A 22,202-nucleotide genomic window follows, 5' to 3' on the forward strand; every position below is an offset into this window, starting at 1 on the left:
TCCTTGAAAGAACTGAACACTTTCAGAATTTTCTTAAGGAAAATTAATGTTCAGCATATTTTTCACAGATTTAAATCATAGTCCCGTATTATTTAAATCATCGTGCAGTTTTCGTCTTAAGCTACCAAATAAATATTGTCATCCCCTACCCTCCACCCCAGGAAAGAAAATTAGAATCTGGCACCTGCTCAACAGTAAGGAAATTCATGTTTTGTCTATTGAATGTATAAGTAGCAAAGGGGACTGTCAAGGAAAGGAGGCCTGAGGAAACACTGCAAAATGTAATCTTGGATTGGTAGATCAGGCATGAGAGAACTAAGAAATGTAGTACAGTGAATTGTGTATGAGAGAAAGGAAAATTTCTTTTTTTTACACAGAAAAAGGTATCCTTCTGTGTAAAAGTATTATTATACTTTGACTTTAATATATCATACCATAGACAGAGAAAATTAGTGAACATGTTCCTTTGGCTAAGTTTAGGCTATATCAATTTGTTTTGGGATATACATTAATTTTTTTATGATTTTTATATAGTAAATTTTTAAACAAGAAAGGAATTTAGAATTAATTTATTCTAAACTGTACAGTTATAGTAACATCCTAGTAGCCTGTAAAAGGGTCTAGAAAGTACAGTCCATAACATATTTACATCCATTTAGGCTTTGTGCCCTGAGAATTAAAACTATCTTCACATAATTTCAGACCATAGCTTGTAATGCTATTAAAACAGTTTATATATAGATGATACCTAAGGAAGTTGAATTTCAATTAAATTTAACCTTTGTAGCCTCAGTATAGGAGGTACTAAAGGGATTTTTTTTAATGTGAATTAGACATTTTTTGTATTTGTTTGAAAAGCGATCAGAATTTATATAATGGCTATATGAACATATATGGAATATCATGTCAGTATGTTGGAGTAAGAGATATTCTGAGAATTGAAAATTACTCTCAGTCTAGAATGTTAAGAACAAATGTAATAAAGCAGTTCATGCAAAGATAAAATTTTCAACTTTATTGTTACTTATTATATTTCAGAGACCATCATGCAGACATCAGAGACTGGGTCAGACACAGGTTCGACAGTGACTTTACAAACATCTGTGGCTAGTCAAGCCGCAGTGCCTACACAGGTGGTACAGCAGGTACCCGTGCAACAACAGGTAAGGAGCTGCTGTTCTTAAGGAAGATGCTGACTCTTGGGGATAGCTGAGTCAGAAGATTATTTGGATTATACTTTCTTTATTCACTGGGGGCTAGGGAAGGTGTAGTTTTTAGTTCAATTCAGTAAATGTTTCTTAAGCATTTCTTAGATTTGCCAGGTTCTGTGCTATGCTGTAAGGTTACAAAGGTGAATACTCAAACTATCATCCCTATTCTGAAAGAGCCTCCCTTAACTCCTAAGGTTTGTTTTTTTTTTTCTGACTTGACCACTCTAAGAGGGCTTTCTCTTCCTCTTCTCCCTCTTTCCTTTATCATAGCTTCCTATTTCTTTCATATGTAATGTCAGCAATAATATATTTTATATAATTGACTCACAGTAATACCTAATAAAAGGGAGTATTATATACATTACAGGCAGGGATTTTGCCTTTATAGGTTTGAGAAAATGCCTTGTGGATTATGCTGGCTGATAAATACTGTTTAATGAAAATAAAATTATCTTAGAGGTGTGGAGATGTGACTCATCACATTTTAAAAATTAGGAATGAATTCATCATCAGCTGTTTACTACAGGTCTTATTCATACTCTGGGCAGTTTGCTTGTTTTGGAAAGATATGGACAGAATAATGCCATTCATGCCAGTTAACAGTTCTGCATGTGAATTTTGCACACATTGGCCTGTCATTTCATCTAAAGAGTGGTGAGAAAATAAGTGAGAAAGATCATATGTAGTAAAGCAATATCTTGAGACTAGATTTGCCTATAATTTCTTTAGTATCAAGGAAAATCTTCCACAAATAATACTCTTACAATTGTAAATAGGTAGTAAATTGTAAACAGGGAGAGAGATATCTTCCTAAATGATAGACAGAGGGACTTAAGAGTTTTTTTTCTTTTCGGGAGAGAAAAAGAGTAGGATGCTTGGTGGGCAAGGGTTGTGTGCTAGAATCACAGAGAGAGCCTTTGACTCTCTGGGTAAGTAAAGGCATCTGAAATAACTGTGGGGTTTTTATTTAGTTTGTTTTGTTTTTTAACCTTAGCATGTTTGTCTTCCTGGCCCCTGTCATACATTGACATGTGTCATGCCTAACCCTCATGCTCCTGATACATTAGGTTGAGCCATATGTAGTTTTGAACTACAAAAACAATGATTTCATATGTTTCAAGCTAGTGGTTATGTTTCTTATCCTTCACATCTTTCTTTCCTTTTTACCATTAAAACAAGTCTCCCAAAGTGTTGTTTTAAAAGATTCTGGTCTTATTTATGTCATAGCCAATTTAAAGACTCTGAATGTTATTTAGAAAGATAGCTTATAAGGAAATGTTGAACTGTTAAGCTTGCTCTGGTTTGATTTTAGACTCATTTGTGGAAGAAGAATGGCCTTGAGAGTGCCTATTTCTAGCTGTTCCTATCTCTAGAAAGTGACTCTTAGGACATTAACAAGTGTGTAGTACATGCCTGACCCTCTTTGCTGGGCTCTGACTTTTCTTACTTCTTTTCCTTTTCTTCTTCTCTTCCTCCTCCCTTCTCTCTCTCTCTCTCTCAAACTTTTTTCTTTTTATCTAAGTTTTATGTGTATATAAAGAATCAAATAGTTCAAGTTTTTTTTTTTAAAGCAGTCTTCATCCTCTCTCTACCCCATAATCCCTCTTCAGAGGCAACTACTTTGAGCTCTTTTAACCCATTATTTTACTGATTTCCTCCATGTCCTTAAATAGCATACTTACTGCTTTTTAAAACTTTTTTAGTGTTAAGTGTTATCTTAGCATGCTTTTCTCTTTGGTCCCTACCATATACATGCATACAAATGTACATCCTTCCCATTCCTCATGCTCCTGGTACCTAGTATGTTAGGTTGTACTGTATGCAATTTTTTATCTACAAAGACAGTAATTCCATATGCTCTAACATAATAGTTATGCTTTAATTTTGGTAGATTGGTATTCAGTGCTTACATTACCTTAACTATAAAAATCCTACTCAAATCTAGCTACACAGTAAATTGTGATTACCTCCCTTTCCTGCAAAACTTACTTATTTTCTCTGAACTTAATGATTATATTCGTTCTTGAAGAATTCCTGCTCAGTTCAGTATGATCTGCTCCAGTCTGGATTGCAAGACTTTTGCTCAAGTCCCATCCTGATATCTCCTGTCGTCCTGGGGATTCCCCTCTTTTCTTTAATATTGGCTTTCCTGGTTCCTTAATCTATGTCTTAACTTCTTTTTGGATTTATTTCCTTGGTTTGGGGGAGCACAACTTCCATTGACTTCCTAAGAAGTGGTAAATATTTGAGCTCTTGTGAGTCCAAGAGCCGATTTATTCCATCTTCACAGTAATTTGGTAGTTGGCGGGGCATAGAATTTTGGCTTGGAAGATGACTTTTTTCAGAATTTTGAAGATTGCCCCATTTTAGTTTCTGGGGTTGCTATTGAGAAGACAAAAGCCATTCTGATTTCTGTTCCCTTGTAAGTCATCTATGTAATTTTTTTCTTTCTAGAAGCTTATAGAATATTCTTTTAAATCCAGTTTCTCAAAATTTCCTCATAATGTGCCTTGATGTGGGCCTGATTTCATACACTGGGGGCTAGAATCTTGATGGACCTGTTTTATCTGGACAGTCTGTTCTTCAGTTCTGGGAAATTTTTCTTCAATTTTTAAAATTTATGATTATGTCTCCTCTGTTCTATCTTTCTGGATTTTTTTTTTGTATTTTGAACTCCATCTTCCACCCATCTATTATTTTCATTTATTCGCTCATGTTTAATTTTCAAAAGCTTTTTAAAAATTCCTTTTATGTTCCTTTTCATAACACCCTGTTTAATTTTGTGTTTGTCTTTTATTTTTCCCCACCAAATAGTTTTCTTCTCTTTCCATGTTTCTTTCCTTCAAGATGCTTTGCTCTGTTTGTTTCTTACAGTCTCTGTCTTTCCCATTAAAAGCTTTTCTCAGATGTCTGGTAATCTTGGGGTGTTTATTCATATTTGAAACTGTGGGGATAAAAAGCTGATTTGAATGCATGAGTGGGTCTTGTTGACATCAAAATAGGTCATCTGACTGGGCTTTTAAATTAGGGCCCTTCTGATTTCTTTGTTTTTCTTCTTGGACTAGTCATACGTTTTAGAGACTTGTCTGACTCCCTGCGTGGTGGGTGAAAGCTTGGTTGACAGCATTCTAGGAGCTGAGTGGGAGAAGAGAGCTGGATATTTCCTGCACTTAATCCTGCTCTTTTCTGTATGTTATTGCTCGTGCTCATTATTCTTCAGGGCAGAGATGAAACCTCCAAACTTAAAAATCAGGGAAGGCCAGTTACCTCATTGCATGAGGTTGGTACAGGGAATCTGGGAATCCAATTGCTTTACAAATAGAATTACTTTTTATATTAAATATATATATTAACCAAAATTTATATTGCTATTATAAGTGGAAAACCAGTATCACCAGTCATAAACAGAAGATTATATGCAAGTACACATGTGCATACACACGTATATTTCATCATGTCCTCATGAAAAATAATTTGGACCAAACTGTGGAAAACAATGTACTATGCCATAAGTCTCACCCTCAACAGACAAATGTATTTTCCAGTTCTTAAAGTTAGCTCTATCCTCTGGGACATTTAAGGCAGATGATAACCTTACACGCCCTTACACCAAATGAAGATGGTGAGAACTCTCATTATCTTTTTGTCAATGAAGTGTTTTATTTCACATAGTTGGTTGATATGATATTTGCCTGAAAACTCCTGTTAAGTTGTACTTCCAGGCTTATTGGGAAGGATTTTTTTCCCTTTGTCATTTATTATTTTTTTCTTTCTTTTTTCCCAGTTAGAATAGTAGCATCTTTGAATCTCCTCAGTGTATTGTAATGGTATCCATGTGAACATCAGTTGTCTGTAAGTGGAAAGATTAGTGCTATATTAATTTCTTACAGGTGAAACATGTCTATAGCTTGGTATTGTTAATGCGTAGATATCATCTTGAGTTTTTAAACTATAGTGGAATACCTTTAAACACTTCCAGTTTTAGTCAGTCATTCATGCTAGATATTAAAATTTTGGCATTGGTCATCAAAAGCCATTAGGTTTATGGATTCAACTTTTCATTGTGCTCTTGCTTTGCCTACTTTGACATAATACCATAGCTATTTTTTGTATGCTGAGATGATTAATATTAAATGTATTAGAATGTTGAGAGACCATTCTCTCATATTAGAATTATTGAGAGAATTTCAATAACCTAGTGTTATATAGCATTGTTTCTTCAAACCCTGAGAGGACTAATTTCACTATGTAAGCGCTAAGTAAAATGTTCTTTTCTAAAATGATTTCTATGGTATTTATTCTGTATGACCTCAAGAATCAATTTTTCATCTTTCCTTAGACAATGTGGTTCAGGAATGGAGAATTCTGAGCAAAGAATAGCAAGGTCTGGTTATATAATACCTTATCAAACATCTTATCTTACACAATTTTCCATTATTCCACAAAACAGCATAGAGTTTAGCTTCCAAATATAGATGGAAAAGAAGATGTTGTTTTCCAATTCAATAAAATCTATAAAAATATTCAAGTTGAATATCTTAATTAGAAACTACAACTTTGACATTGCCCATCCTATCATCTTTATTTTTAAAAAAAAGATATTTTGGACTTATGAGTCTCTATAGAATATGACTTAGCTAGAAATTGACCATTTACCCTCCACCCCTAATAGTGTCCTCTACCTTGAGAGATTTGTTAGAGCTTCTTGCAGATTATTCTTATTTATGCCACATCTGAGGGGTCTTTCTATGTCTCCTACTAGACCTAGAAATTAAATTCCAGGACAAAAGTCCAGGAGAGGGAAAAAGGGAATTGTCTTCCAACTTCATATTTGCTCACATAGCCAGTCCAAAATAGGTTCTTCTCAAGGTAGAACCTAGACAAAAGTAGGAACTTTCATTCCCTAATGTAGTCCTGGGCTCCTGTTTCCATGAAAACTGCTAACAATGAGGATGATTCCTAAATCATTGTGAACCAGGGCTCCATACTTTTTTCTCCCTTTGAAGTTCCTAGTTTTCAATGCCATTGTAATTAGTCCATGTGTTATTCAGGGTTCTCAAAAGAAATAGAAGCAACAGGAGAGCTCTGTAAATATAAGATAAATATACACATTTATGATTGATAAATGTGTCTCACACAACTGTGGGAATGGAAGAGTCCAATATCCATAGGGCAGGCTGTGAAGCTGGCAGCTCCGATGAAGGGTCTGGACGAGCTCCCAGGAGAGGCTCGCTGGCTGAAGAAGCATTAAAAGAGTCTCTCCTTTAAAAGCCTTTAACTGATTGAATTCTCTCATTGTGGGAGACATGCCTTAGTTGATCACAGATGTAACTGGCCACAGATGCAGTCAACTGATGATTTAATACACCAGCCTTCCAATTTATCAACCAGCCATGGAAGATCCTTGCAACAACAGTCAGGCCAGTGCTTGCCTAACCAGACAACTGGGCCTCATCACTTGGCCAAGTTGACATCAGAACCAAACCATCACAGTTTACCCCTTGACAACTTGGCAGCTGTACACATCACCTTCAAATATGCTTAACTTCCAAATAAAACTCAATAACAAACATATGTTTTGCCTAACAATAACCAGAAACATACCACATCATTCTAGAATAGGTGCAAGTCCTTAGATATCATTCTCTTTTAAGCTTCATATCTGTTCTAGTTTGCTAGCTGCCAGAATGCAATATATCAGAAACAGAATGGCTTTTAAAAGGGGGAATTTAATAATAAATTGTTGCTAGTTTACAGTTCTAAGGCTGAGAAAATGTCCCAATTAAAACAAGTCTATAGAAATGTCCAATCAAAGGCATCCATCCAGGGGTACCTTGGTTCAAGAAGGCCAGCGAAGTTCAGGGTTTCTCTCTCAAGTGAGAAGGCACATAGTGAATACAGTCTGCTAGCTTTCTTTCCTGGCTTCCAGTTTCACGAAGCTTCCTGGGAGGCATTTTCCTTCTTCATCTCCAAAGGTCACTGGCTTGTGAACTCTGCTTCGTGGTGCTGCAGCATTCTCTGCTCTCTCCGAATCTCCATTCTCCAAAATGTTTCCTCTTTTATAGGACTTCAGAAACTTATCAAGACCCACCCAAATGGGTGGAGACATGTTGTCACCTAATCCAGCTTAACAACTGCTCTTGATTAAATCAAATTTCCGGGCAGATGATCAGATTACAGTTTCAAACATGCAGTATTGAATAGGGATTATTCTGCCTTTACGAAATGGTATTTGATTTAAACATGGCTTTTCTAGGGTCCATACATCCTTTCAAACCAGCACAATATCCTACAACTTAAAATAGTATAACATGAACAATACAATTTATGTCATATAAGAAGATAACAAGATATTTGCTTATGTACAAATGTAAATATATTCATAACAAAATAGGGAGGAAATATTACTACAATCACAGTCCCCATTTCTGTAACTGGTCACATGGTCATAGTTCATATTTATCACTAGCTCTTCTACTACCCATTCCATGTTCTCTTTACCCTCAGCAGGCACATCAGCTGGCCATGGTTCTTTGCCAGGTGGGGTGACCCAGACCTTCATTCTTGAAGTTTCTGGGCCATTGATAGTCCTGCCTGGATGTAGTTATTGCAGTTTTCCATTGATTTTAATCACAGGGCATGGTAGTACTAAGAGACGCCCTAGGGGATCACCTCTATTCCAGGAAAACTCTTCTTTACCTCCATTGTGAGGTAAAACTCATTACCTCCTCTTGATAGTCAGGATCAGTCACCCCAGACATAGTAATTAACCCAATTTCAGGTCTGTTGATTCAGTGGCATGAGAACCCCAAGGTTCCCAGGCGGCAGTCTGAACTTCTAGTTCATCCTTATGTCTCCTAGTTGTAGCACTCCTCCTTTTAGAACTAAGACTTGTAGAACCATAGAGCCTAAGGGTTCAGGGAGAGGAAGCAAAAATTTTCCTAGTGGATTTCATGGAGTGATAGTGCGTGGTGCCACTCCCACTTGCAGCCCTTGATTCCTGGCCCATGAATCCTGGTTGTGAGAGAAACAGCACCATTGAGTGGACGCTGATTCAGAGCATATGCAGCCTCCTGAGAACACTAGCCCAGCCCTGCTAGGTATTGCCACCTAGTTGGCACCATATTTGGGTCTTCAAAAGGCCATTCCACTATTCTGTCAACCCAGCTGCCTCTGGATGAATGGGAACGTGGTAAGACCAGAGAATTCCATCATCATGTGCCCATTCCTGCACTTCATTTGCTGTGAAACAGGTTCCTTGATCAGAAGGAATGCTGTGTGGAATACCATGATGGTAGATAAGGCATTCCGTAAGTCCACATATGGTAGTTTTTGTGGAAGCATTTGCATGCAGGGAATGCAAACTCATATCCGGATAATGTGTCTATTCCAGTTAGAACAAGTCACTGCCTCCTCCATGATGGAAGTGGTCCAATGTAATCAACCTACCAACAGATAGTATACTGATCACCTCAGAGAATTGTGCCTTATCCGGGACTGAGTATGGGTCCCTGCTGCTGGCAAACTGGGCAGTCAGCAGTGGTCATGGCCAGATCAGCCTTGGTGAGTAGATGTCCATGTTGCTGAGCCCATGCATAACCTCCATCCTTACCACCACGACCACTTTGTTCATGAGTCCATTGGGCAATGAAAGGAGTGATGGGGGAAGAGGATGACTTGTATCCACAGGATTGGTTATCTTCCCATTTGATTATTAAAATCTTCCTCTGCTGAAGTCATCCTCTGATGAGCATTATTCCCATGGAATACAAATATCTCCATGTTCTTTGCCCACTCAGAAAGGTCTATCCACATACCTCTTCCCCAGACCTCCAATTTTCCAATCATGCTCCTTTGAAGTCCCTGACCATCCAGCCCAACCATTTAGCAACAGCCCATGAGTCAGTATACAAATGTACATCTGGCCAGTTCTCCTTCCAAGGAAAATGAACAACCAGGTGTAATGCTCAAGTCCACCTACCTGGAGAATTTCCCCTCACCACTGTCCTTTAAGGACTCCCAGAATGGAATTGTAGTGCTGCAGCTGTCTGCTTCTGGGTGGTCCCTGCAGATAGTGCAGAGCCATCTGGAAACCAGGCCCGAGTTTTCTCTTCCTCTGTCAGTTGACTGTAAGGAACCCCCAAGAGGCCATGGCTAAGGTTTGTGAAAGAGAAGGTAATGTAGCAGGAGTTGGGGTCATGAGCAGTTGGGCCACTTCTTCATGTAACTTACTTGTGTCTTTAGGACCTGCCCAAGCCCTATCTCTAATATACCATTTCCATTTTATGATGGAGTGCTGCTGTGCATGCAAACTTTATGTCTTGGTGTGTCAGGCAACACCAAGCTCATGATAGGCAGCTCAGGTCTCATGGTAAGTTGGTGGCCCATTGTTAAGTGTTCACTCTCTCCTAAGGCCCAGTAGCAGGCTAAAAGTTGTTTTTCAAAAGGAGAACAGTCATCTGTAGCAGATGGTAAGGCTTTGCTCCAAAATCCTAAGGGCCTACATTGTGATTCTCCTATAGGGAACTGCCAAAGGCTCCAGACAATGTCCCTATTTGCCACTGACACTTCCAGCACCAATGGATCTGCTGAATCATATGGCCCAAGTGGCAGAGCAGCTTGCATAGCAGCCTGGACATGTTACAGAACCTCCTCTTGTTCTGGTCCCAATTCAGAAATAGCAGCTTTCTGGTGATTGGGTAAATGGGCCACAGTAGCACACCCAAATGAGGAATATTTTCTTCAAAATCCAAAGAGGCCACTAGGCATTGTGCCTCTTTTTTTGTCATAGGGGCCCGGGGCAACAGCTTATCCTTCATCTTAGAAGGGGTATTTTGATATGCCCCACACCAATGAATATCTAAAAATTTCACTGAGGTGGAAGGCCTCTTATTTTTGTTGGATTTATCTCCCATCCCTGACACTCAAATGCCTTACCAATAAGTCTAGAGTAGTTGCTACTTCTCACTCACTAGCTCTAATTAGCACAATATCATCAATATAATGGACCAGTGTGATGTCATATGGGAGGGAGAAATAATCAAGATCCCAGTGGATAAGATTGTGACATAGGGCTGGACAGTTGATATAACCCTGAGGCAGGACAGTGAAGGTATACTGCTAGCCTTGCCAGCTGAATGCAAAATGTTTCTGGTGTTCCTTACTGACAGCTATTGAGAAAAAGACATTTGCCAGATCAATAGCTGCATATCAGGTACTAAGTGATGTGTTTATATGCTCAAGCAGTGATACCACATCTAGAACAGCAGCTGCAATTAGAGTCACCACCTGGTAAGTTTACAATAATCTTCTGTCATCCTCCAAGTCCCATCTGTTTTCTGCACAGGCCAAATAGGAGAGTTGATTGGGGATGTGGTGGGAATCAACACAGCTGCCTCCTTCAAGTCCTTAAGAGTAGCACTAATCTATGCAATCCGTGCGGAAATATGGTATTGCTTCTGATTCACTATTTTGCTAGGTAGGGGCAGTTCTAGTAGCTTCCATTTGGTCTTTCCTACCATAATAGCCCTCACTCCAAGAGTGAGAGAACTAATGTGGGAATTTTTAGTATGTCAATTCCAATTATGCTTTCTGAAACTGGGGAAATGGCCACAGAATGGATCTGTGGACCCATTGGACCCACTGTGAGACAGGCCTAAGCCAAAACTCCATTAATCACCTAACCTCCATAAGTCCCTACTCTGACTGGTGGACCAGAGTGATATTTTGGGTCTCCTGGAAATAGTGTCACTTCAGAGCCAGTGTCTAACAGTTCCTGAAATATCTGATCCTTTTCCTTTTCCCCAGTGCACAGTCACCCTGGTAAAATGCTGTAGTTCTCCTTGGGGAAGGCTAGGAAGAAGGTTAACAGTGTAAATTCTGAGCAGTATAAAAGGATATTCTACAAGGCCACCTGGCCCTCCCTCATTCGAGGTGCTCTGGATTTCTAAACGGTCTCAAGCCTGGGAATTAAGAAGTTGTGACTCTCTGTTTTTATAATTCAAGTTAGACTTCTGTTCACTTGACCTAGAATTCTTCTGCTTATACAGCTCAAACAAGAATTTAGTATACTGCCCATCTATTTTACTTCTAGATACCCCGTGATCTACTTGTCAAAACCACAAGTCTCTGAGAGTCAGATAATTTTGACTGCTGCTTTGAGTCTGGTATCTATTATGGTGACCACGCCTACCTTGTCTATGGTGATTAACTGTCACCACATGGCTTCTGCCAACTTGGGATCTGATCATCCCCATTGTGTTTAAGGATTCCAGCTCGGTGACAGCAGTTCCCACAGTAAGATCTGACCTACAGAGAAGGGTGACTACAGAGCTCTTCAGGGATGATGGAGCTTGTCTCACAAATTTATTTCTAAGGTTTTTGTGAAAGATGTGTCCTCTAGACATGCGTGCAGTGTGTGGCAGGTCTTCCGTGATAAATCCACTCTAACATTCCCATCTCTTTAAGCCTCTTGATCCTCTCCTCTACATAGTACCAAACATAGTACACAACATAGGGCAGTTCTGGCATTTTGACCTCAGGTAATGTTGGTCACCTTTTGATCATGTTTCAGTCAATCATCCAAACTGTTAATATCCTTTCTAACTCCTCAAGCTACAACATTGAATGCAGAATCTCTGCTTAATGGGCCCATATCAATTAATTCAGCCTGATCCAACTATTTATATTCTTTACACCCTTAATACCCCACACATGTTCCCTTGATTTCTGTCTATATAGATTGGAAAACTTATGCAGTTCTTTTGGATTATAGAGTACCTCCTCATGGGTCACCTTTCTGGGACTATTGGGATTTTAGTCTAGTTATAGGTCTTGAAGAAAAGAGAATGATGGGGTTGGGTAATGAAAAGAAATAGAAGTGTCTTTCAAGCCAATTAACCTCAGGGCATTCCATTGCAGTTTTATCTGGTGAAACAGGATTAGTTGCTCCAGACTGAGGAGTGAGGGCTGTTTCTCCAAGGGAGTGGTTATAGGGTTAGCAGGTACTAAATGTTTAATCTCAGTAGGTGGGGAGGTTGAATGGCAGAGTCCTCTGGGGAGACTGGAGGCTGAGAAGCTGTTTCCTCAAGGCAGGCTGGAGGTCTTTCCTCAGGTCAGTCCATTACAGGTCTATTTAGCAAAGGTTCAGCAGATTCCAGGGATGCTCATTACTATCATTATCAAGCCATATATCGCCATCATTATCAAGCCATATATCTCCATCATTATCAAGTCATATATTATCATCCCACATTACAGGGTCCTATTCTTTTCCAATCAGAGCCCTTACTTTATCAGCAGACACCCTGCAAGTTTGAGATTTTAGTTTATGTTTAAATCTGCTACTTGCACAATGAGGCTGTGTGTCTGATTTCCAGAGATCTCAAATCTGCGACCACAGGAAATAAGATTTTCTTTCAAGGTACACATGATGAAGCATCTAGATGAACTCCACAGGAGAGACTCACTGACTGAAGAAGAAGCAGTGAAAGAGTCTGTCTTCTTCCTTAAAAGCCTTCAACTGATTGGATTTTCTCATTGTTGGAGACATGCCCTAGTTGATCACAGATGTAATCAACTAACTGATGCAATCAACTAACAAATGCAATCAACTGACTGATGATTTAATATGCCAGCCTTCTGCTTTATCAACCAGCCAAGAAATATCCTTGCAGCAATGGTCAGGCCAGTGCTTGTCTGACCAGACAGCTGGGCATAATCACTTGGCCAAGTTGATACCAGAACCTAACCATCGCAGTCCTCCTCTCTCTCTCATCCCTGCCTGTCTTACCTTTCTCTTGGAGAAGAACACTAATATATTTGCTCGAGTGGTCTCTATACTGCTTCTTCTAAACCTAATATCCAGGTACAGTGGCATTCTGGGTTGAGGGGCTTCTATTTGAGTTCAAAGAAGGTTCCCCCCCCCCCCTTCAAACAAGCTTCCAATGTTCTTCAAATTCTTTTATTATCACAAGCTGTGATAAAAGCTTTACTTTTTCCTGCCCAGGGATGCAGAGTTTGCTTAAAAGTAATTGAGATGTTTAAAACACCTTTTTATTTGATAAAATCTCATTTCAAGATTATATTCATGAAGTAATCTTTGATTTTATATAAATCACCTAGTTAGGCTGTGATATTTTGCGTATAATTTGAGTTGTTGAAATAGAATATCTACACAGCTATATTTTTTTCTTTTCATTCAGATTCCATCTCTCACATATTCAATATTTCCACCTAAAGTTATGATACATTCTGCAAAGTTGAATATATTATCTTCATGATCAAAGAGATAAATGTCATTTTCTTTGGAGAATAGATCCAACCAGAGCTGTCAGTTAGGTTTCAGGTGAAAGGAAATCTTCAAAATGTGTAAATTTTAAATGAATTCTCTTCAATAGATCTATTTTTTATGGCTATCTTAAAATGATTCTTCAACCTTTAAAAATAGATTTTAGGAATTGACATTTGATGTGAATACTCCTGAGGTCTTTACACTCCTTAATAGTGTGGGCTGTTTCCTTTCTGACTTCTGTTTGTCGTGTTCTTGGTTGGATAATATCACAACCAGAAAGAGAACATGATCATTATCAGTGTTTTCATGAGAAATCTTCTTTGTTGGTTTAAATAGTGATTTTAAAAAAAGTGCCTATAGTTTGTTAATCTTATAACAGAATATTCTATTGGATCAAAATTTGATCAGTGGAATCTACATGAATCGCTTTGCTTATTTGTGGAGCTAATCCTGATGTAATGCATTATATTGTTCCTGTCTTTATCTTCTTTTTCTGTTCAGGGTCAAGAGGCTTGCTTTCTGCGCTTTGTAGCTTTGATGGACATGAATGGAATTCTTTTCATTTAAGACTATTATCTCATATAATCAACTGAAACAAAGATATTTTTCTCTGGTTGGCTCTGATCTGGGACTTCGTTCCCATTGGCTTGGTTCCCTGAGAGGACAAGGTTCTTACAATTAAGACTGTGGCAGACATCCTAAAAGATGGGGTTACATTTTTAAATGAATTCTGGTTGAATGCTTTTTTTTTTTTTAACAAAAGACAGTGATTTTAGCTCTTGAAAAGCACATTTATTTTTAGAACCAGAGATGCTAATTTTTAGAATCCATTATAAAAAAATAAGGTGTTTCAAAGGAACATACAGATATACAATGGAAATAAATATTTCTGTGCCAATCCAATATGAAGACCCTTAAAGTTGACCATCTCTACTGAGTATTTGTTAAAAATAAGAGGTCTCCTGTTTACATAGTTTAGCAGTAGTATTCTCTGCTTCTCCATTGAATGATTTAAAATATATATATATTCTTACCTGGAATTTTATCATTCTGATTCAGTTCTAGATACCATATTTTAAGACGAATATGCAGACACTATGCTAAGAGCTGGAATATCAAAGGTAATTTGACATAGAACCTGATCTCAGGAAACCAACTTTTGAGGGCAATAAACATTATTATAGAATTGGATGCAAAGTGCCTCAGGAGCAAAAATCATACATGATATTGGGAGTGAGGGTCAGGGATGACTGCACCAGATATTTGACACTTGAGCAGTTTACTGAAGGGAAATTTGGAGTTTGCAAGAAAAACATATTTAAAGAAAGCATTTGGGGTAGAGAAAGGAACGAAGGAGCTCAAGGGAACTCAGAGAATCTGTACATGGGGAGCTTGGGAGATGAGGGATGTGGAACAGTGTTGCACAAGAACATCCTGTGGGAGGTTGTTGGGTCTATTTGTGGTGTCCTCACCTGTGTCCCCTACCTAGTATTTTTATTTTCTTTCCTCTTCAGTTGATTTATGTCTTTATGTATTCTCCCACTGCCAATTTTCCTGATGCTTTTATCCCTTGTCTCCTCTACTGGTCTATTGCATTTTCTATTCTATTTGCCTTTTGTTTGGCCACTTCTTAACCCTGTGAAATTGGATGCCACCATATAACTATTGATACTGAGCACTTTGGACAAAGCCAATTCCAACAGTTATCTGTGGTATCTTTCTGGACTTTTTCTGACACTTGATACTGTTGGTTATCAGATATGTCTCTCTTCCATGCCTTTTAGACTTCCTCTTTTATTTGTGTGAGTGCTTTATCATCAACTGAAGTAGATTTTGTAGAGGTTAAGAGAGTGGGCTGCATAGGTAGAAGGTATCAATTCAAATCCTAGCTCCAGCCTGTTCTTTGGGAAAATTATTTAATCTTTCTGATACTTAATTTCCTCATCTATAAAATAGGGATATCTGAACTCCTATGTAGCTCACATATTAAATAAGATGTATTTAATTTAGAGCGGTGTCTGGTATATACTAAGCCCTTAATGCTTTTATTATATTTACTGATTGTTGCTATTTTTATTCTAATTATTATTTTAAATAATATTTTTGGTTTACTTTAATGGGATTTTTGGGGGGATTTTTTGATCACCTTTTCTGTAAGGTTTGGCCTTTGACCTTCTCTTTTTTCCCCAAGTCTAAATAATTTAGCATATGTGACTGTTTAGTCTTAAAACTAATGTTGCTTTCATCATTTTTACTGAGCAAGAACCTCTGATCTTTCCCTGTAGCACACTGGATTGTGGAGTCAGGGAGGCTGGGGTGCTAGATCAGAACCAACAACCAACATAGTCTGACCAGCAGGGAAAATGTTGCTGTTCTCTACTCTGGGTGGGCAACCAGTGCAGTCAATATGGTAATTAGAGAAATGCCAGCAGATTTCTTAATAAAGATCAGGAATACCTCCAGTATTTAGTCAGCTCCTGAAATAATAATTTTGGATCAAATATGGTGTTGTGGTAGGTTATAAATCTTTAGAAAATAAAGGTGAGAATAATATATTAATATCTTAGCTAGCTTGATTAGAATTAGGGTTTTTAATTAGAAAAGGCATTTAGTGTAACTGTTCCAAAGACTTTCCTGTGTTGAATTGCAGGGATATTTTTCTTCAACAACGTACCTAGTTGTATAGAGTTATTTTAATTGATCCCATAATTTTATTCTTAGAGTTATATAATTTGTTTCCTATGAATGTCCAATCTGCTTATCAAATTTTCAACTTCAGTATCAGTACTCTTTTTGCTTGGAAAGTTCAACTTGACCTATAAAAATTTTCACAGGTAGAAAGTAGAAACCATTGGATAGTTGGTACTCCCGTTTAGCATATAATCTAAACATAGTTTAAACAGACCCCCTCTGCTCTTGCCAAAGCAAATCAGAGGAATTCCTTATGCTAAAAATGCGTCTTCAGTATAGTAGATTTCAATAAATGGCTGAACCAATTTGCTGTTGGTGTCTGAAAGTACAGAGAAATTTTACCATCTAAACCAACATTTTACCATCCAAAGTAATAACATTGTTGTTCTTGGTCTGAGAGGGTCAGGGAAAGGCTTTGCAGTGGAAGTGCCTTTTAAAGCTAAGATTTGAAGTGTATTGATGGGGTGGGAGTGAGGGTTGTAGGAGGGAGAAGAAATGTTTTCTGCAGCAAGTGTGTATGTGAAAGCCCTGCATGGGAGAGAACTTATTGGGTTTGTGGAGCTGAAACAAAGTCTAAATGGCTGGAGAACAGAGTGGGTGTGGTGTTAGGTGGCAACTGGTCAGGAATCCTGATATTTTAAGTTTATAGATTGTATTTCAGTCTTCAGTAAGCTATTTAAGTTTTCAATAGCAACTTCATTTTGAAATTGTCCACAGTTGAAACAACTAATCAATAATAGCAGCTACTATCTACTGAACACCTTTCAGGTGCCATGCCTTGTGCTAGATGTTTGACTCCTTGTTTCTAAAGCTTACAAATCCTGGAAGGTAGTTGTGGTGTTATCTCCTTTTAATAGATGAGGAATTGGTAGCTCAAAGAATTTGAATAACTTGCTTTGCTTCAACAGTCAGTTGGCCTTGGCATTCCATACTTACATTCAGAAGTATACTCTGAATCAGTAACTACAAAATATATGTGTGTGGGTTTGATGTTATGTTTCTCTCAGGAGTGTGAAGTATTTGTCAATACCCTTTTTTAGCAAATGAATCTCCTCTTTGAAGATGTTTTTTATAGAAAATAGAAAGTGCTCAATATGTATCAAAGGAATATGCTTAATAATACAAAAGCTGAGCTGTTCTGATTGAATTATTATGTGTGTGTTGGAAAAACGATATGGACTTAGTTCACTTAGCTTCTTCTTGTCCCTGACAGTACTCCTGAGATGGCTTTATGGAACACAGTTTGAGAATCATCTCTTCTCTTGGTATCTCTTGTATGCAGATGAATTATTCATTAAGATTCTTCAAGCTCTATATGTGTATGAAACTGGTGTGTCAGCAGGTGACTATCATTGAACACTTATGTGGTATAACCCTTCTATCCATAATAAATAGTCATTTGCTCTTTTAATCCAAAGCTGATTTTAGAAATAGACACATAGGTAATGCCTCTTTATTTTCTTAAAAAAAATTTTTTTTTGACATTAATCAGAGTAAATCCTGCAAAGACTTCTCATGGTTCATTTTCCTTACAGCTCTTATGAACTGATAGACTTCCTATTTAGAGAAATCAGAGCCTTTCTCTTTGCTTTGGCTGCCTGGTAGCTCATTGGTAAATCTGATGCTGAACGAATATACTTTTCTTCAATCAGGATTTCTTTTTTATGATTTTTTTTCTCTGTCTCATTTTTATACTTGTTGGTTTTGGGTTATTAAGTATTGATAATTTTTCATCCTATTCTGTGCTTTTTTATTATTAGCAGTTTCAGCTTTTTGGTTTTAGTTTCAGCTTTTAAAAATAAGATTAAAGAAAAGAAATGAAATAAAAAACTATTCATAAGAAAAGTTAGTTCTTCAAATGTAAGAAGGTAAGGTGATTCTTAAATATAAATGTTTATTAATATAATTAAGTTTAAAGCAGCAAATAACAGGTTAACTTTGTATCACGTCACTAGTAGAATTAAATGGTAACAGAGTCTAAAATGAATTCATATCTGTAGGTTGAAATGATCAAAGCAAAACAATTTCTGAAATTTTTGGAAAGTGATAGTAAATAAGTTAGTTGTACTTGTAATGAACAAACCTAAGCTTTAATTCCCAGCAATAATGATTTTTCTGAATTTCCTATTGAACTGACCATACTATAGATTACAGTCCTGTTTTTGACCTTTTTTGTTTTTGACATTATTATAGGCAAAGCCTTTTTACCAATAATTTGGGGGTATTTTTCACTTTCTGTTTTTGTGTTTATTTTCAAGTTTTTATGTTTACTTTGAAGTTCACTAAGGTGATAGTTATAATATTTAAAAATCATGACTACTCTTAATTTTTTCCTAGAAATTTCATAAATACGTTTTATAAGAATTGAGTTTTTTAAGCTACTCATTTTAATTAGGTATTAAAAATTACTCAACAAAGCAAAAGTGCATCAGAAAAGTTGAATAACTCTACTTATTATTTGAGTAAATAATATGGTCTAGAAAAGCTAATATAATAAACAGTACCTATATTCTTTAAGTGTTCAGTAAAAAAATAGATTACTGACAGTGCTAATTAGGTTCTTTAATAATTTTGGTTTTTAATATTGTCTTAGATCTCAGGAAATTTATTTAATAAATTTCTCAGTAGAAAATATATTTAATGTTTGAGTTTAAATTATATTTGTAATTATATTTGATTGGTGATTAAATTAATATCAAAAGGATGTATTTTTATTCTGGTGCTTCCTAAGAAGCAAAAATTATATTGCCCTAAAATATTAATGCGAGGCAAAGGGAAGGTGACTTGAATTTGAAGCTTTCTGGCATTGAGCAAGTCACTTTAACCTGTTGAGTTACAGTTTCTGTGAATGATTATGGAGATTCATTTGGCAAACCAGTTGAGCATCTGTTTGTGCCAGGAACTGTGCTTGGTTCTAGGAGACTGGCAGGTAAACAGAAGATTACATAGAGAACGATAATGCCTGAAGTATACAGATGGGGCTGTAGAAACAATAACATAATATAATATATAATTTAATATAACTTGGAGGTGAGTCAGGCATTGGAGGGAGCATTCATGGGAAACTTCCTAGAGAACGTGGTACCCTGAAGAAGTGCCCCCAGCAGCTTTGTTATCCTTATCTTTAAATGAGGAAATGATTTGCTCAGAATTGTTATAAGAATCAAATGGGTTAACCTATGTCATAGTGCTTTGTAAATTGAAAGGCATTTTATGGATATGAAGACAAATTATTTATTTGTATATTAGACACTCTGCTAGCAACTGAAGATAGGAAAATGATTACAAAGGGCAATGTTGCCCAAAGTCTGCTATATAGATGTATTCTCAGGCATGTGCTAGTTCGCTAAGTTGTTTTTTTTCCTCTTTTGCTTTGTATTTAGAAAATTTTTATAACAAGCCTATGAATGTATTCAAGATTGTCTAAAAGAGTACTTTATTACTGAGATTACCACTCAATTTCAGTGCTTTTTCGTGTGTTTATGGCCTCTTTGGTGCTACATGGGGAGCACCTTGGGCTAATGGGAAGGAAGAAGAGAGTCAGCCTTAAAAGGCGAATGATGAAAGTTAAATTATATCACAGGTATGCAAAAAAAACCTCCATTATACAAGTCTCCTCCCCCCCCATTATCATGTTTACATCTTGGTTTATGTCTGTACATGTTTACATAATATTTTATAGAATACTAGAAGTCACCAGTCCTGTCCCAGAGAAACCTATCTGGCCCCCCAAACTAGATTGAGTTTCCCTGTTATGCCTTCTTCTAATCCCAAGTATCTTTTCCTCACAGATAGTTTCATATTTGGGACTTTAATTGCTTTATGAAATTAGTATTTTTCCCCAAAAGTAGATAATAAATTGATCACCCAGGGACCATGTCTCCTTTTGCACCCACAGTAGTCGGGGCTCCTACACTCTGTCTGACATATATTATTTACTGAAAAAATGTTTGTGGAATTAATGAATTAATGAACTAGTGAATACTGAAGTGCCTTCTTAACTGCTATTGATTGAAAATATTTTAATCACATTAGTGTTATGATTGAAAATATTTTAATTACATTAGTATTAAGTATACACATGTACTCACATCCAGTTTTTTTTTAAACAGTATTATTAGCTGTTTCTAAAGTGAACTATCTATAGCCCAGGTTTGAGCAAGATAATCTGTTATAGTACATGAGGAAATATTAGAATTTCTATTTTTATTTTTTTCCCTAAAAAATAAGAAAGAAATGTGTCTAGGATATAAGAAATTACGTATATCACATGTATAACTGAGATGTGATTAGGAAAGAAGGATTAGTGATACCTCCCTTATTTGTTCATTGCATTTTCTGTATTTCTAGCAATGTGGATTAAAGGATATAGCATGTAAACGTAATTAAATTAATTTCATAATATGCACAGGTGGTTTGAGAATTTCTCTCATAGAACATACAAATGGAAGATAAGACTAACATTGCAAGCACAAACAAATAATAAGATGGCAGAATGGGTACCTCTCCATTTCTTTGACACTTACATGACAAATTAAAGACACTATATAAATGATAAGAAGTTAGCACCAAAAATTCTAAATACTTTAAAATTTTTTACATGAATTTATGAATTTATTTCCCTATCTTTAGTGATGAACTTCTCACTTAAGTATATATTGTACCATAATATTAGCTTATTATGTTGTATCAATTAAGAGGACATTTAAATATTTCATCTTTAGTTCTTTCATTTATAATTCCGATTTTCATAGGTTTTGTAAAGTCTATAATTCTATTAATATACTAGAACATGTATATAATTTATAAGCAATTTTATAAGGGAAAATTATCAAAAAAATTTTGGGAACTACTGAAGTATTGACTACCATGCTATAGCTTCCAGAAAGAAGGTGTAATTTATGTAGAATAAAATTCACTGTATTTAAAACAATCAGTTTGATGAGTGTTGACAAATACCACACTTTTATAAACACCATCACAATCAAGTTACATACTGTTTTCCATCACTCCAAATAGTTCCCTGTGCCTCTACTCTCAATACCTTCCTTTGCCCATTCCCAGCTTTAGAACAATACTGTCTTCTGTCATTTAGATTGTTTTGACTTTTCTGAAATTCAATATAAATGAAATCATACAACAGGTATTCTTTTGCGTGTGGCTTCTTTTCCTCAGCATAAATTTCACACTGTATTTAACCGCATGGCCTTTTCCTTTGTGGTGGTGAATAGTTTTCCATTGTACTGATGTGTATCACAAATTGTTTGTTCATTTACCTGTTGTTGGACATTTGGGTTGTTCCTGCTTTTGAGCATGCATAGATGTCTTTTTGTGGGCACATGTTTTTATTTCTCTTGGGTAAATATCTAGTAGTAGACTTGCTGGGTTCATGTGGTAAATGCTTGTTTAACAATAAAAGAAACTGCTAAACTGTTTTACAAAGTGGCTATACCATTTAATATTCCCAGCAGCAATGTGTCATAGTTCTAGTTGTTTGACATCATTGCCAGCCTTGATATTATCTATGTTTTTAATTTTAGCCATCGTGTTGAGTTATACAGTGGTATGCCATTGCGTTGTGTGTTTCTTATTTATTTTTTAAAACTTTTTCCTTTGAATTTAGCTGGAGAATCTGTCATTGTGGTTTTCTGATGACTAATGATGTGGAATATCTTATGTGTTTATTGGCCTACCATATATATTTTAATATGTTTGTCCACTGATAGTTTATTATTCTTCCATTTCTGTTTTTCTTAAAGCCAGTAAGTACCGAATTTTTGTGAAATTAAATTTCTACCATACACTTGGATGAGGTCAAATAGTTTCTTAAAAAATTTTAACTTAAAACCAGGGAGGACAAGAGCAGATAAAATTTAATTATGAATTAACTAGTTGGGCTATATGTTTTTGTTTGTTTGTTTGTTTGTTTATTTTATTTTATTTTTTATTAATTAAAAAAAAAGATTAACACAACATTTAGAAATCATTCCATTCTACATATGCAATCA

At 36.4% G+C, this 22,202-nt stretch overlaps 1 protein-coding gene across 10 annotated transcripts in view; it reads left to right on the forward strand.

Annotated features, from left to right (window-relative positions):
• The window catches only part of RFX3 (regulatory factor X3), a 382,072-nt gene that overhangs the window by 168,690 nt on the left and 191,180 nt on the right, over nt 1–22,202 (forward strand). For all 10 annotated transcript variants that reach the window (XM_077148291.1, XM_077148294.1, XM_077148298.1 and 7 more), the window contains one exon: nt 1,039–1,163. In XM_077148291.1, the coding sequence (XP_077004406.1) occupies nt 1,039–1,163 (125 nt within the window). The remainder of the gene's footprint in view (nt 1–1,038; nt 1,164–22,202) is intronic.

Source organism: Tamandua tetradactyla, chromosome 2 (assembly GCF_023851605.1).
Source record: "Tamandua tetradactyla isolate mTamTet1 chromosome 2, mTamTet1.pri, whole genome shotgun sequence".
In the NCBI taxonomy this organism is placed as follows: Eukaryota; Metazoa; Chordata; class Mammalia; order Pilosa; family Myrmecophagidae; genus Tamandua; species Tamandua tetradactyla.